At 36.6% G+C, this 17,570-nt stretch overlaps 1 protein-coding gene across 8 annotated transcripts in view; it reads left to right on the top strand.

Annotated features, from left to right (window-relative positions):
• NEBL (nebulette) overlaps window positions 1-17,570 on the top strand; it is a 310,491-nt gene that overhangs the window by 244,215 nt on the left and 48,706 nt on the right. For 5 of the 8 annotated variants that reach the window (XM_074358285.1, XM_010947775.3, XM_074358287.1 and 2 more), the window contains 6 exons: window positions 565-678; window positions 2,673-2,774; window positions 6,589-6,693; window positions 8,402-8,509; window positions 14,638-14,748; window positions 17,335-17,445. The exons of 2 other annotated variants lie outside the window; for them this stretch is intronic. In XM_074358285.1, coding sequence (XP_074214386.1) covers window positions 565-678; window positions 2,673-2,774; window positions 6,589-6,693; window positions 8,402-8,509; window positions 14,638-14,748; window positions 17,335-17,445 — 651 coding nt within the window. The remainder of the gene's footprint in view (window positions 1-564; window positions 679-2,672; window positions 2,775-6,588; window positions 6,694-8,401; window positions 8,510-14,637; window positions 14,749-17,334; window positions 17,446-17,570) is intronic. One more of the 8 variants, XM_074358284.1, reaches the window with a different exon arrangement.

Below are 17,570 nucleotides of genomic sequence, written 5' to 3' on the forward strand. Positions count from 1 at the left end.
AAAGCAGAGAAATAAAAAAAAAATGACATTAAATAGACCCAGGATGTTTCAGAGAATGTAATCCCTGACAATGAATTTTTGAACGAATGGGAAATAATGAGAAAAACTATGGTATGAGACATGTCCTGCATTTGGAATAATTCTCTTAGGGAAATTCAGATTCAGATTCTGAGATTTACACCCATTTTCTAAATGTGGTAGATGTTAAGACATTTGTGATCTCAGTTTCTAACTGATCGTAGATTAAATAGGAATACAGAAATGGAAACTGACATTTAAAAATCCCAAGATCTTAGTATATAATTCTTGTTAATAGGATTTGAGTTCATGCCTAATTGCATATATGATCCATGTTCAAGTAGAGGTGTTTTTTAATTAAAAAAAAAAAGCCTTTATGCCTAATTAAGCTTTATATGGGAGGAAATACCAGGAATTTAAACTTAGCTATCATATGTTTTTAAAGTCGCTTTTATCTGATCTAATTAAAAATCAAATGTGTTAACTTTGAAAGCTTGAAGACAAATGTGGTATTTAATTTATCCTGTTTTTTTTCTTTCATGGCAGATTAAATATAAAGAAAAATTTGATAATGAAATGAAGGATAAGAGACATCATTACAATCCTCTTGAAAGTGCTTCTTTTAGGCAAAGTCAGCTGGCCACTGCCCTGGCGAGTGATGTAAGTTACTTTCTGCTTCATGACTTGTGCTTCACAGAAAATTATTTTCAGTGTCTTTTGATCCTTGTTTTCTCAGACTTGGTGGTGTGGTATTTGTGATAGTTAATCAAGATCATGTAATTTCCAAATAATTTTAGTTGAAAACACTGAAGCATATTTTCCTGAGGCTTTTCTGAGAAAAATGTATTACTGTAATTTGCTATTAATGGTTACTGATTACTAATTAACTAATAAATAGGACTAGTATATTGCCAATAAAACTTTCATAGCTGATCAAGAGTAGAAATAATAGCACAGGAGACTGTGCTCAAAATCTTGTAATAATCTTTAATGGAAAAAACTATGAAAACAAATGTATGTATGTATATGCTTGACTGGGACATTGTGCTGGACACCAGAAATTGACACATTGTAACTGACTGTACTTCAATTAAAAAAAAAAAGAGTAGAAATAGATTATAGAGTTTTTCAGAAAAGTTTTGGGTAGTATCATAAATTAGTGATTTTGACAGTCCTTAACTCATGTAATTATGCTGGTGAAATTGCTTATATTGTAAAGTGCTGCCTGGTACGTGGTAGTTTATCATAAAGAAGTTTTCAGAAATTATACTTGAGAAGTTGACTTACAATTTCTTTCTTATCCCTTATGTAAATTCTGTGACATGCTTCTTTGCAAGACTTGTTTTCATTTTATATCTTTAAAGACAAAGTTTCAATTGACAAGAAAAGATGCCTTAATTTTTTAAATTAGAATTAGAAAGAGTATAAAAGCAGAAGCATGGAAAAAATTGATCATTTTGCTGTAGTTGAATGGTGTACAGAGTACCTTTTAAAATATTAACTATTGTTAAACTTTTGTTTTGTTAGAGCATTGAAACCTTTCAACTCCTGTCATATCCTTGGAACTTAGTATATTTTACTTTCTCTAATGTTTAGAAGGTATTGTTATTTGTGTTCATTGACCAACTTTTGTTTGTTACCAGCAATTGAAATGTGTGTTTCTGTCTTTTAGGGCCCTTGAGAATGTCTTAATGATTTATTTTTCTTATTTGATTATTTTTTCTATGTACAAACATAAGACAAATAGAGTTGAAATATATCTAAAAGAAAACTTAATGTTTGCAATCAGATCGCCTGGATTTGACCCTTGCTCTGCCACTTAATACTTAATATTATACTTTCATCTTTCTGTGATTCAGTTTCCTCAGCTATAAACTAGGGATACTTAAAGTATTTACCTACTAGGGTTGTGGAGATTAAAACTTAATACATATAGTGTTTAAACAGAAAAGTGTTTGACACACAGTAAGTGCTTGATGTTTTCTATTATTAACTTTTATTATTATTACTATTACTAATATTATTATATTTCCAAAGCAATGTGTGAAAAAAAAGACAAAAAATGTGTATAGTAATCAGATGAAAGCCACCAAAAGCCCTAAAATCAACATAAAACATAATTGAAAGATGGTAGTAATTCCTAAAGAGTAAAGTTTCTATTTTCTTTATTTTTTGAAAGTGGAATTTATGTTAAAGTTACTTGATTCTGTTAACATCACCCTTTCTGAGCACATCAACAGTAAAAGGAAGTATCAAAATATTTTCAAGTCTCTGGAAAGAACACTAAAAAAAAAAAAAAAAAAAAAAACTCATTTGTAGTAAATGAGCACCACCTAGTGGCTACTTGTAAATTCATCCGTCAATTTACCGCTAGATAATACTTTGTTGTGTTAAAAACAAATTTCTTCTGTAGAGCACAGGGAACTATATTCGATATCTTGTAGTAACCTTTAATGAAAAAGAATATGAAAATTAATATATGTATATATATGCATGACTGACATTGTGCTGTACACCAGAAATTGACACATTGTAACTGACTATACTTCAATTAAAAAAAAAAAAAAGCAAAAAAAAAAAAAAAAATGGCCATAATGCAAAAGCATACTATTTTCTTCTCCTAGATGGTATTTTGTTCCATGTTATTTTCTTAGGTGAAGTACAAGAAAGACATTCAAAATATGCATGATCCAGTTTCAGATTTCCCAGACTTGTTTTTAGACCATGCTTTGAAAGCCAGCAAAATGCTCAGCGGAGTAAGTGGTTGTTTGTCGGCAACTGTAGATGTCGTGTGACTCCGTGCAGTGATCATGAGCGCACCTGCTTCCTTAGGCGAGTTTGGGCATCACTCCTCCCTCAGTGACTAACTCAGTGAAAAGTAGCAGTCTGCTTGCTTATTTAAATCCCACCCAGGCTGTCGCTTTACAAACGGGGTTCTTGCTAGCTCTTTAATATCTCCTGAACAGAGACTTTCTTGTTGAGCAGCTACACTTCCAAAGTGTTTGTGCGAGCATCCTTTCTGTCTGTCTTCTTCCCCTTTCTTTGTCTGTAGTAGATTGAAGCCACTTGAAGGTCAGGCTCTTGGGATCTCTTATTTTATGCTGGCCAGAGCAGAGTGTCTGGTATTCAGTAGGTCTTGTTAGCGTAAAAGTTGTCTTAGTCTAAATGGTATTTTCTCTAAGAACAGGTTTCAAAGATGTTTGCATTGATACTGTGCTTTTAGAGTTGTGAAGGTTTCCATGGTTTTTTTTTTTTTTTCAGTTCAACCAGGAGGAGAGGGTGATTTACTCTAACAGAAATCACCTCTTAGTTAGAGGTGTTTCCAACACGCAGGGCATCTGGGCCCTGACCTCACTGGCTCTCATTACTGATGACCCCAGCTCACCTGTGCCTCTGTTTCCTACATCTCAGAATGCCCCACGGTGATGATGAAGTCTGATTTGACCTCAAGTTATTTCTCTGCCTATTTCAGTAATTACTCACTCACTCACTCACTCAAAACTTATCCAAATTTTTATGATTAGTATATATCTGCTTTGGGTCAGGCACAGATTTGATGGCAAAGTATGTTGGGTAGAGAATGTGAAAAAGTGAAAAGAGTTGTCTTCAGGACATGTGCCCACAGTCACGGATGAGAAAAATCTGTAGTCAAAACCCGGTTCCCAAACTATTCAATAATGAGACAACAGCTTCAGTTCATTTAAACAAATGTCTACACTTGACTTTGATATATTGAAACTTCTGTTCATTATTGTGTAATCCTCCTTTCTTCTTGAAATGTAATCTGTGTGTAAATAATTCATACAGAGATTTTTTTTAATTAATTAAGTAATTTTTATCACTGGTCTTTGGAGGAAAAGCAGTCGGTTATCTTTCCCATCTGTTGAGCAGGATGAATTAGGAGACTGTCAGGAGGAGAATTAGACTCAGTCCCAGGACACGTAATTTGTGGAGTCCTCCGTTTCAACACTCATCCCTACTCCCTGTTCCTTGAGTGGCTCTGTTTCAGTTTCGCATATTGCATCATTTCTCTTAAGTATGCTTCTAAAAATTGACGTTTCTGTTCTCTGAGCTCTGCTTTCTTCATGTCCAGTCTTTGCTCATCCAGTTTGATCGCTGCAGTAGCATCTGACCTTGGTTCTTCCTCATCCCTATTTGGGTTAAATTTCCTTAGGACACAAGTGTGTAAGCCAATAAAAATGTCACAGTGGTAATTAAAAATTTTTAGTAGCTAGAAGAATGCATGCCATTCATAGGCAATCTTTCTTTTCAAGAATATTGACCTTTATTTTATAATAATGGTGAAAAAACCATAATTTAATATTAGTTGTTCCCAGTATCTCTTCAACAGAGAACACCCAGCAAAGTCATTTATTACACTTGTCTTATACACCATTTGTAAAATTTAAACGTTCATCCACGTGGTGCTTTTGCCTAGATTATAGATTTTTTCCCCCATAGAAAAATTGTGACTCAACAGTTACTTCATGGGAGAGGAAGTTTAAAACTCAAATGAGGTGTTACTCTGAAGTATCTACTTATTAAAGTTGCACGATATTATAGTGGCTCAAATTTATTGTACGTCAGAATTGCCTTCTTTTAAATTTTAATGTAAAGAGAATTGGAATTTTGTTGATTTATAAAGGCAACTTAATTTTATTAGAAGATTAAGAGAATACTTAAACATTCTGCCAGAATTAGTTGTCAGTTTGTTATTAATGGCTGTTTTTTAAAGACCTCTAAATGTCTTTGATATAAATCATAATTTAAAAATTTTTTAATGTGTAGAGTAAAATTAGTGCCCAGTGAGTGTGTATAGCCACATCGGTTAAGTTTTTGAGGAAATACTTCCCCTGGAAAATAGTCTGTTAGCTTTCTGTTTCTTTTATAATAAATTAAAAATATATATTGTGCGTTACTCTGTGTAATTCCCACTAGGGGGCAACAGAGGCTGTTATATCAGAAGCAAGCATTGATCAGTCTTTTGCAGATCTTAGTTCAATTAGGGTGTTTTTGTTTTTGTTTTGTTTTACAAATAGCTGTCTCTGAAATTCTCTGTGATTACAATAGGTCATTGTACTGGGGACAATATTTTTTGACCTTTTCTTAGTATATGCCCATTTTATTCCAGGCATAATCCTAGGCTTTATTAGTTCTGGATCTAAACTCAGTAATGGAACATACTCTAGCTTGTTACATTCAATTCACAATTATTTTATAGATATATATTATAAAATAACTTCTAGGCAAATTATAAAGTCTCTAAGTATATTGCTATCCTTTGAGATTAGCTTTTTTTTTTTTTTTTTTAAACTAGCAGAGAAACCAAAATTAGTAACTTGTTCTCTTTGGTCAAGATGTACCATGTGAACATTTTCATGAGCTTCTCCCTTAGTGTGTTCTGGTTAGCGTTTTGGAGGACACATATCTTAGCTTCCTAATTGACTGAAAGTGCCTCTGGGGACCATTGCTGTGTCCCCTTGGAAAGAAGTTTTCCTGTGCGGGCCATGTGGACCTTCCATCCTTCCCATCCCTGGCTCTGAGCCTTCTTCCTGTTTCACTCTCAGATCCCTAGAGCATCTCCTAAGAGCCAGGTGTCCCAGCTCTTTCCTGCTCCCTTTCACGTGCTGCTTACCTCTCTCTCCACTTTACACAAAACTGCCACCTTCACTGAGATGTTCATTGTCTAAGGAGCAACCAGCTTTAGCTTAAGTCTCTGTAGACATGAGTTTTTGAGAGTTACAGAGTTACCATTTATCTCTAAAACAGGGCAGAATAACTAAGTGTTCAATCTCCAGTGATAACAGTAATGCAGCAGCTTTTGTCTTATTGCTGCTCATTGTATTTAGAGTCCTACATTTGCCAAATTTGGCATCCTTATCCATTCTGGTCTCTTCCAAATTCACCTTTTTGTCTGTATGTCTGAATAGTAGTCTTAATCCTCTTTCTTCACCTTAAAAATTCAACCGACCATACGCAGATTCCTTGGTTTCTCTTCTAGGAACTCCTGCCGTCTCCTTTTAGGAAAATTAGTTGAATTATTTCTCATCCCCTCTTTTTCCTTATGACTTCCAATCTTTCTCATGGCTGAGCTGTTGTATATGATGTTTTTTTCTTTCCTGCCTCCAGCTTTTCTTTCCTCTGTTTCTTCTTCTTTTCTTCCCTCCCCTTCTTAGAGATGCAGTTAAATACACTTCTGTTCTAGGATAAGGGCAGGACAAACGACCGTTATTTTGCCCACTTCGCTTTTCCTCACGAGTCACAGGCTTATCCGTTGTCACTCCCTGGTGGTGTCATGAGTATCTTTTACGTTATGTGTTTACAACCAATTGCCCTCTGCTGCTCTTGAGTGTTTTACATGCTGTTCACATTGAGCACATGGGGCTGGTCTCTTGCGTTGCCGGTTTAGCTCAGGGTCAGATATCCACATGACCAGCCGACTGCAGGTGGGAACCTGATTGCAGCTGTGCAGCTCTCGTTGGCTTGTGTCTTCCAGTTTGCGTTCCTAACCATTAGTTGCTCTAATCAGCCTCTTTTCTTCTGACTTTATTTTCATGTTCTCTATTTTAGCGAGAGTATAGAAAGCTTTTTGAAGAAAACAAAGGAATGTATCATTTCGACGCGGACGCTGCAGAACACCTGCATCATAAAGGCAACGCCACGCTCCAGAGTCAGGTACATGCCCTCCCTGCCCGGACCCTGGACCACTCACTGCCAGGCACCTCGACTGAGAACGTGCAGCTGCTGGAAAGAATGTGCATCGTGAGAAAAGTCGCAAACAACGATTCTCTCTGTATTTATTGGGTTGGGAAAGCTTGAACCACGTTTCCATCTGCAGGCATTTTGTAATATAACAGTTACTATACACAATTTAAAACTTACAATATATGAGTTAGTTAAATGATGATCAAATCTCATGTTAATTTCAATCTTTATAGTGTACTGATTTGTCATTTTGAGCTGCAAAAGTAATTTTCCAGGCACAAAGTTTATAATAATTTCCCAATTCAGTTTTAAGTGTATTAAAAAGGGAAAACTATCTTACCAATGTATTCTGTTAATGTTTCTCTCAACTATGAAATTCTGTATACTCTCTAAAAGAAACTTTTAAAAATATCTTCTTCCTTGATCACTTTAAAGTTGATAGCTATTTTTTATTTTGAATTTCAGTAGTTGCAAAAGATGTTATTTCCAGCATCTATTAAGATAGAATTTTTTACATCACTCTTTTAAATGTATCCTATGGAACATAAATACTGTCATCATTTGATATCCACCTTCATTTATTTAAAAAATACACGAACCAGCTCTCCTTCAAGGCTTGGAAATGTACATTTTTTTTCTTTCTGTGTTCTTATTTTTATTTTATTTTCCCCACAAAATTTTATCCTAACATAGTGTGTTATTATACCTCAAATACTTCATTGATCATTCTATCACACTTCTATAAAACAAAAATATTCCTAAAAAATAGGATTTTAAAAAATTTGGTTTATTTCCTGCCACCACAAAGTTCTAAGTTTTGAAAATGTTCTTTTGGATTTAGTTATCATTGCAATTATTACTATTAATTATTATTATTATTATAAAACTTAAGAACCCATTGCATAAGTAATGATTACACAGGATTTTAATGAAAATACATTTCTGAGTGAAATGACTCACGATTGTAACTTTTCTGTGAATTTAATTTAAAAAGGTAAATTGCATAAAAACCAACCACTCTGACAGCTTACAGAGTATATTTCTAGTTTTTGTTAGTAGGCGATAGAAAAGACCAACTATTTTGTAAATAAGATGGGGATTGGTTGTCATTGAAATAAATAATTAGTGATAGGATATTATTAAATAATGCTTAGCAACCCTGAAAGAAGCCACATAAAAAGCTCTGTGTGTTTCACTCAGTGTCTATGGAGAAAGTCAGTGGTCCCAAAGAACACCGTCCCCTCCTTTGACGTAGCGATGGATGTTCACAGCTTTGTTCTGCTTCTTGTTCCTGATTTACTGATAGGCTTTCAGAGCCATCGTGGGTACCTCTCTCTTTTTTCCCTCTCTCCTTCTTTCTCTGTTTTGGTCTGTCTCTGTCTGCATATATGTAGTTTTATATGTGTGTATAACATGTGTATACATATTAACCCCGCAGATACGATGAACATCTATATATCTCAGGTGTTTAAATACTTTTAGACAAGTCCTAGAACTACATTACTTAGTGTTCTAAGTCATTTTTATCCCTTAACATGTTCTATGTATTACCTGTTTACTTTGTATATCATTATCCACAGGGAACCCAGCGATCAAACCCGTATGTTTATTTTACTTTGCTCTATTGGTGTAAGGGCTGGTGAGCTTTAGGTGCCTTTTCTGCTTTTTCTCAATGAAGGTTAAGTACAAAGAAGAGTATGAGAAAAACAAAGGGAAATCGATGCTTGAATTTGTTGAGACACCATCATATCAAGCTTCAAAGGAGGCCCAGAAGATGCAGAGTGAGGTGGGTCCTTTTGTTTTGTTATCAGCTGTTTAATGCAGATTTGATGTTTCACCAATGAAAGAACCGACAGAGTGGTTCCGAATGTTTAGCGGGTCTGAAAGACAGTACACTGCACTGGCCAGATCCAGGGAACCTGCATTCTAGACCCAGGAATCTGGGGCAGGTCTTTGGTTTTCCTGGCCCTCAGTTTTTCCCATTTGGCAAATATGGGTATCAGGCCAGGTGAGCGCTCACATTCTGTGATGATAAAATTGAGACTTTCAGACTGTGTCCATTTAAAACTACGGTGAGCAGATAAAAACTAAAAGAAAATGGAAGAGCTGCTTGCTTTACTTTCCTTTTATTCATTTATTTTTATTTTACAATGAGAATAGAACTAACCTTTATTAAATACTCTGTGCTGGGTGATGTGCTGAGTGTTTTATTTATTTCAGCTCATTTAATCCTCTCAAGGTAATGATGCTAGGCAGGTATTATCCCTAGATTGATCATGCAGCCACTGACATTAACTGTCTTACTAAAATGATGTATCTAGTAAATGCTAATGTTTTGGGACCAGGTAAAAATCATGAATGTTTCCCTTTTCCCTGTTAGTTTATTTAAGTGATTCTCCCTGACCCCTGGCCAGTAAACAGTGACATGGAAGTTTCAGAACATCAGGAGAAGATACAAGTTAAGAGTTTTTTTTTTTTATACTTATCCACTTAATTCTCTGCTTAAAATAATGCTGAGTCACATCCAGATATTCCCCACACTGGTTCCTCTCTGTCCCAGTGAGATTTCTTCTTTTTTTTTTTGGGGGGGGGGAACCAGATACCAGATACAGAAAGTTTTGTCTACAGCCAACTTCCAAATTCTGGGGGTTACAACCATGTTATTACTTCAAAGGGACAGAAGTAGCGGGCAGGACTCTCAGCGGGTCACCACCCCAGAGCTCCACGCCAGGCATGCTTAATGGGCAAGATCTTTTCTATTTTTCAAAAGCCAAATCAGCAAGGAGAAAGGATAATTTCTGGACAGTAAAACTCTCATAGGAATTTTGTAAACATAACATGTGCTTTGTTGAACTGTTATGGTTCATCTTCTCAGGGAAAGGGCACTCAGATATTACTGTGGCTTGTTGAATGTCAGCGTTGTTTAATTTCTTCTTCAAGGAAGAAAGGAGAAAATCATTACTTGAATTTTTCATGTCTCATACCTTCTGAAGCCAGTCAAGGAAAATTTGATCAGGAATGGTCAGGTGAATATTTTGACTGAATTAGTCATTTCTTTTAACAGAATTGACAGGGCAGGTAAATTTGGTCAAAACTCAGAAGCCCTACAGAAACTTACTTTTAATGGGGTAACTTACTGGAATTATCTTTTGTCCTAGTCAGTTTGGGTTGCTATAACGAAGTGCCACAGATTGGGTGATTCAACAGACAGAAACTTATTTCTCATAGTTCTGGAGGCTGGAGGGCCAAGGTCAGGGTGCCAGCACACTCAGTTCAGTGAGGACCCTCTTCTGGGGTGCAGACTGCTGCCGTCTTCTAGGATGGAGAGCAGGGAGAGGAGGCAAGCTCTCTAGTGTCTTTGAAGGACACTAATCCCACTCATGAGGGTCTGGTTTATGATGACTTCATCCAATCCTCATCCCCTCCTGAAGGCCCCCCCACCCTAATATCATCACATTGGGGGGTGGTATAGGTTCAACATATCCATTTCGGACATACTCAGTCCATAGCACCTCTTCTGCGTTCTGAGAACAGTATATAAAGTATCATATGTATCCTTTACATCGCTTTCTTCTCTTTCATTGCTAGTGTCACATTTCCAGTGACGTACCCTCTGTTTCGTTGTCCCTGATCCACAACCCGGAGAAAGATTTCTACTTCCGTGAGCTGTGATGGGGGTCTCTGGAAGTTTAAGACAATATGAAGTCGTTAAGTAAATTTGCACTAAGAGACACAGTTTTCAAAAACCACATTACTTTTCTGAAAACAACATCAAGAGGGTGACACCAGCATTTCAGCTTCACCCTCCTCTGCCCCGTGCCCTGCTCTGCCCTCCGCCTCCCTTCACCCCTTCCTCTCATCTCTGATCTTCAGTCACAGGGTCATCCATGCTGAGGACCCCTGCACCATTCGGGCCTCGTGGTTCCTTGATTTTTTTTCTATACTGGTTCATTTCCTCTCCTCTCACCAATGAATCTTGGAACTTATAATGCGCGATTAATATTAATTCTCGCGCCGCGTTTCTGTGTTGGGAATGACGGTAGCTTGTGCTCTGGAATTTTAGATTCTCATGTCTCATCCTAGTCTGTCTTCTCTTCACGCAACTTGCTCGCCCACTGTCACCAAGCGTGCTCTTTGCACAGAGGTAACAGTCATGTTCCTGGACTGTTTTTTCCATTTCATCTTCTTCCCATTGACTTGAGTGTCAGAGCCAGCCTGTGAGATGGGGTCTGGCGGTCCCTTTCTTAGGGGGCCGAGGTCAGGAGCTTTCCCCGTTTGTGCCCTTGTCGCCCCGAGGGGGCGGGTTCTGACTGGCGGCCACGCCTCCTGCTTTGTGGAGCCGACCAGCACCTGCCAACGGCTCTTCCCCACGCAGCCCAGGCTGTTATTGCTCCGACCTGTGCGCCACATTCTCCTTGTCTTCTTTGTGGAGGAAAACGTTCCCTTCTCTTTGAGCCTCTCCACTTCCTCTTCCGAATGCCCATCTCCCCTCCCCTTCCTTCTCCCTGTGGCCGTAGGATTCAGACTGTCTGCGGGGACGCCCTGGGGACGTGTGTTGGGCAAGCGCCCCCCACGCGGGGGCCTCAGCAGCCCCGTCCCAGGGCCTCGCAGCGGAGCCTGGGAATCGTGTCTGAACAACATCCCAGGAGCCGCCCACGAAGGCGGTTCAGGAGCCACTCCGAGAAACGGACTCATTGAAGGATGCGAACGCTCCCTAACTAAAATCACAAAAACCAGATGGATACGAAATACCCTTCCTCAAACATACACGCAGTTGCTTCTCAAAGAATCAGTGGGCAACGTAGACCAAATAGTCCTTCTTTACGTGAAACGCTCAGTCGCTCCTTTTCCATTGGGGATGGACCCTCAAGAAAAAAAGATCCTCTAAGTACAGATTTTACCGTACAGCTGACAGGGACTTTAAAGGCAACCTCAACACCAAGGAATTGCTGTAACTTCTATGTAAGCATGTTTCCTTGTGCAGATTTTGAAATCTAGTAACCAGCCCTTTGCTTTTATTATACAGCTACACAGTACAAAGGGAAAATTAAATGTTGACAACTGGGGGAAAAAAAAAGTCAGACAGACGAACAAATTCATTGCTTTTGGTTGGCTGCCTTGACATTAGGTGTAAATCAGCTTTAATGGTTAACCATAGTTACACATTTATTATATGCTGTGGAATTAATGTACACTGGGGACTGTGCAGGTCTTTTGTTATTACTGACTTCCAATTTTTGCTATTCTGATTTCCAGCGTTGTCACAAGGGGAGAATTATTTTTGCCAGGGCCGAGACGTGTTTTTCCTTTAATTATAGCCATTGAGATTGGATTTTTAGGCTCAACAATTAATGTTTCTGCTCAGCGGGTGTTGAGGAGAAAGAAATCTTCCAATGGAAAATACCTTTGGACTACATTTATACTGTGAAGACTAATACTATATAATGTGGCTTATAAATCTTATACTAGAAAAATAAAGTATCTAAAAAATCTTAGACAAAGTTTGAAGTGAAAGATGTCTTTAAATGCAAGACCAATGAAGTAGATACAAAAAGATGGTTTTATTCCTAAGGGGTAAGCTGGACCTTCGGCTTCTTTCAGCGCTTCCTCTGGATACAGCGAAGGATGATCTCAGGAAAAGTCACTGAAGTTTTTGTGACAGCTGAAACTGCTTCTCTCACTTTTTTCTAATTCCAGATACAGGGCGAAGCAGTGTGCTTTCTAGAAGAAATCTCTAAATCTGGCTTTGAAAAGTTCTTTGTCTTCTGTTCCACAGATAGAGCTCTCCTAACAAAAAGCATACTAAGGTTTTGTTTTTTGGTTTTTTTTTTCTACTCATATATTGGCCAGTTCTCATCATCCTCAGCCTTTCTTATTGACTTACTTATATCAAATAATTTTTTTTCAGAGAAAGGCTTTTTGAAGTTAAAAACCCAAAAAAAATAAATACACATTTTTTCTTTATATATATATATATATGTATTTTTATTGAAGTATAGTCAGTTTACGATGTTGTATCAATTTCTGGTGTATAGCATAATATTTCAGTCATACATATACACATATATTCCTTTTCATATTATTTTTCATTATAGATTACTACAAAGTATTGAATATAGTGCCCTGTGCTATACAGTATAAATTTGTTGTTTATCTATTTTATGTATATTAGTATCTGCAAATCTCGAACTCCCAATTTATCCCTTTCCACCTCCTTCCCCTCTGGTAACCATAAGTTTGTTTACTATGTCTGTGAGTCTGTTTCTGTTTTGTAAATAAGCTCACAGAAGCACTATTTACAATAGCCAAGACATGGAAACAGCCTAAATGTCCATCGACAGATGACAGGATAAAGAAGCTGTGGTATATTTATATAATGGAATACTATTCAGCTGTAAAAAAAGAATAAAATAATGCCATTTGCAGCAACATGGATGGACCTGGAGAATGTCATTCTAAATGAAGTAAGCCAGAAAGAGAAAGAAAAATACCATGTGATATCACTTATATGTGGAATCTTAAAAAAAAAAAAAAGACAAAAGAACTTATTTACAAAACAGAAACAGACTCACAGACATAAATAACATGTATTTATATTTCACTTTTAAAAGAGTCATTTTTGGCCTCAAAATGCCCTCTATTCAGCCTTCCGTAACTATCATCTTAGTTAGTCCCACATAAGGAAGAGGCCCACTTCTCATCATTGTTCATTGGTGTGTCTATAGTTTCTTTAATTCAGGGTGTTTTCAGTGCAACTTCTTAATTAGTTCTGTTAGTTTTAGTCTTTACAGAGCATCCGTTTCCTGTGGCTATTCCTAGATTATTTGTTAAATGGTAAATGGCTGTATGTAACTCAAATGTAGGTGAGGGGATGATGTATTTATCGTATTTATCCTCTTATCTTCCCTCAGTTTGGAGAATTTCTGTGTACAGTTATCCATCCTTCTAATAAGTACATAATGAACCTGGAAATAGCTTTTCATTTTGCATTAATGACAACCTCATGCAGAATTTATTTATTTTTTTAATCATCTTTGCATTGCAATTTGAATAAAATATTTAGCTAGCAGAATCTAGGCCCTTGTTTGTCTCATAAACATTTCACACAGATGGATGTTTTTGTTATTTAGGGAGACTGTTTTTATAGTCATAAAAACATGGGTTTCCAAGGATTTTCAAATGCGTAGGTCAAATGTAGAATTTAGAGAATCATAGCCAAAGAATGGCGGTGTGAAGAGAGCAGGTGGGATGTGGATTTAGACCCTCCACAGTCTTCCATTTCTTGGTGTGGACTCTCACCTAGAGAACAGTTTATCAGGTTTAAGATAAGATTGTCCTCACAATGTAACTTGATTCATATCAGTTCCACAGATGGTGGAGAAACATTCTCCATGCCAATATCATTAAAGGAATATCTCCTCCAGCCTGCATTACATTTGAGCAATGGTCTTTCTTGAATTCAGAGAAGACTGACAGTGAGAAGGGCTGATGAGGACATAAACATTAATTCCACTTTGGTTTCAGTGGACTTCCATGGCTCCAGGTTTTCTTCCAGGGGATGGAGCCACTGTTTTGAATGAACCAGTCAGGCGATCTAGTCAAATAGCTGGTTTTATTGGTCCTCCTCCCGAGATGGGCTGATGACCAGCAACACCGGACTACAGGATGTTCGGCAGCCCCACTCAGGATGCTTCCCCAGAGGGAGCTGGGACTTGGTGATCCTGCTTTTGTTTGGTAGAATTCTAAAATTGATGGCAAGGTTGGAGTTATTTTCCTGTTGATAAGAAGACTCTGCAGTGGTAGAATTGTATCAGAAGAACATCAGTTTTGTTCTGGGTATATGCTTGTTCTAATATCTTCTCCACAGTCACTAATACTTTCTAAATTTACAAATTATGTGATCTTATTTAACAGAAAGTTTACAGAGAGGATTTTGAGAAAGAGATTAAAGGAAGGTCGTCACTGGATTTAGACAAGACTCCAGAGTTTTTACATGTAAAGTACATCACCCACCTTCTGAAGGAGGTATGACCCTACTATTTACTGTAAAATTCTACAAAAGGAATTGAAAGAAATAACCCAGGAAATATGTATGTGCTAAACAGTTCTCTACTAATTCTCTAATTCAGTGTTTGAGATACTAATTCATTACTCTTTGCTTTGACCTTTATGAACAGAGTTTTTCATTTTCATTAAAAACAGGAAAGTGTTAACATTTCCACTCAAAGGTGAGGGAAGAAATTACCCAGATTTCCTGGAGAAACGTGAAAAATATTCTGATTTGGTGTTTGAGTTGTAACTTAGAAGCTCTTTAAGAAGTTTTATAGCTTTATAGCAGTTAGTTTTTTAAAAAAATATTTTGAGCATGGATGAGGCTAGCTTGATTCTCTCAAATTGAGTTATTGTAAAAACGTATATCGGAACTAGCCTTTTCTGTAACTTCTCTGCAGCATTCGCATGACGTTTGATTTGAGAAATGAGGTGCTCATGTATGAATGTCTGAAGAAATGGTACATTTATGGGTTGTTTGTCTTCTAAGTAGAGAGAAAAATAACATAAGTAGCATATGGACTGTGGGAATTCATGTCCATTTTTCATTTTCTACTTAACAAATCTCCCTTTCCCCAAATTTGCTGGTGCATTTTGGCTCACAGTGTATTAAACTGTTGAACATTAAGGCCCTCAAGTCTAACCATTGAAAATATGCTTACAGTTTAAAAGTTTTGTTTTTTGTTTTTTTTTTTTTTGCTACTTGCTCAGAAACCTGGAGCTCTCCCAATTCTCTCTTTAAATAGATTATCTTTACATTAGGAGAAGGCATTAGAGAACTGCATTTCATCCTGAATTTTGAACTGAAGAAACTATTCCTGAAACGTCTTAAACCAGTGAAATAAATTAGGAGTATAATTACTGAGGTAGACGTGAATCACCATGAACTTCATTAATAACCAAATGCCAACTGGCCTCTACCGTTTAACTGCTTTTAGAAATGTAATGTGACTCACTGTTATAATAGACGTTGGGCTGAAATAGGCATGTAATTTACAGAAGAGCGTTCTGGCTACCCCATCTTTTTTCACTTCTGGTTCCTATAAAATTTTTTGGAGTTGGATAGTGTTCACAGAGCAATTTCCTGTTATTACTGTCTTCCATTTGAAGAATATGCACTATTTATATGAATTTTTTAGAAGAGAATCTTTTTATTATTTACATACAAATGACAATATGAGATCTATTTTGACATTCACAAATGACTTTAATACACGAGCCATTGCCATTTTATTATTGTTTTTTTGAATGAAATCTTATTTTAGGTGTATTGACTCAGAATGTATGCTTCAGGGTAGGAAGAAGGCCCAGAGACTATGATTAAAAATCTTTTAAGTCATAGCGATGTCTAATTTTAAAAAGAGACTCAGTGACTCAATGAAGTGGTGACTTCCCTTTCCAAGCGTAAGCACTTAGCTTTAAATTGTCTTTGCATTCTTTATGGTTTTTGCATGTCTGTTGCCATTTCAAGTATTCAGAGTATCAATTTATACTTCATTTCATATGATTCCCTCAATTGTCCTTGACTCCGGTAGAACAAGTATTTTTATTTTCATTTGGCCTCTGCAGAAATCGAGGCTCGGTTACTTCAAGTCCCCTTGAAGGTCACATGACCAAATAAGTACCAGAAATCTGACTTTCATCCAGGTCGCTGGGCTCCGGCGCTCTAAAAAATTACATGCAGGTCATTACTATGTCTTGTAGGCTGTTAGTTAAGCAGAGGACCAGCTAATTTAATTACACTGGATAAAGAGAAAATAACATCAAATGAACCCTAGAAAATAACGTCAAAAGAACTAGAACACGATTTCTTATCATTAAAGAAAGTCTTGTCTTTCATCCGACAAGTTAGTCATAAAGGCAACTGAGTTGAATTGGATTAAGATATATATTGCTTTCATAATTCAGTTAGTAAGAAAACAAGAAATCCATTAGCGCAGACCAAAAAAAAAAAAAAAAGAACACAAAACACCCATGTTATATATAAGGATTCATAAAGAAAGACATTTGGATCTGCTTAAAATATGATATTGAAACAGGTGAAATTTAGACTGTATATTATCAATCTGTAGGAAATTATTTAGTTTTGCAGATCTTTGAGTAAAATGGAACCTTTTTAAACTTTGGCTACAATTGTTTTGATTTTGTAATTTTTCATTCTTTTCCAATTATGTTCTTTTGATGAATGATTCATATTTTATAGACAGCTTTCAAAGAAATACTTCAAATAATTAATAAGAAGCATGCAGTTCTAAGATCTTCCTCACCATTTAAAGGGAAGATGGTTTTAAAAAAATATGGCACCAATATGGTACCAAAATATGTGGGAAAGAAGGAAGAAAGAAGAAAGACTGTTCCTGTTGGAAAACACTCTGAACATGATTAAGAGAGAAAATGAAGTATTTGTAGGAAATAAAGAGCATGAATGCTCAGGAATCTGGTTAATTCCTTTCTAGAAATATGTTCTCCTTTCTGTGGCCTCTGGGGAAAAAAAAAGTAAAACAGTATATAAATTAAAGAGTTTCCCAGTAAATTTCAAACAGTAATATTCTTGTCTCATAGAAAGAATATAAAAAGGATTTGGAAAATGAAATAAAGGGGAAAGGAATGGAACTTAATTCAGAAATTCTTGATATTCAAAGAGCAAAACGAGCATCTGAAATGGCCAGTGAGGTGAGTATATTCACTTAACATCTGAGAATGTATGAGTTTTCAGCTGCTTTCCTTGTCTGTGCCTTTTTCTCAGAGATTGTGCAGTTGGCAGTTGACCCTAGAACAACATGGGTTTGAACTGTGCA

Source organism: Camelus bactrianus, chromosome 35 (assembly GCF_048773025.1).
Source record: "Camelus bactrianus isolate YW-2024 breed Bactrian camel chromosome 35, ASM4877302v1, whole genome shotgun sequence".
Taxonomy (NCBI): Eukaryota; Metazoa; Chordata; class Mammalia; order Artiodactyla; family Camelidae; genus Camelus; species Camelus bactrianus.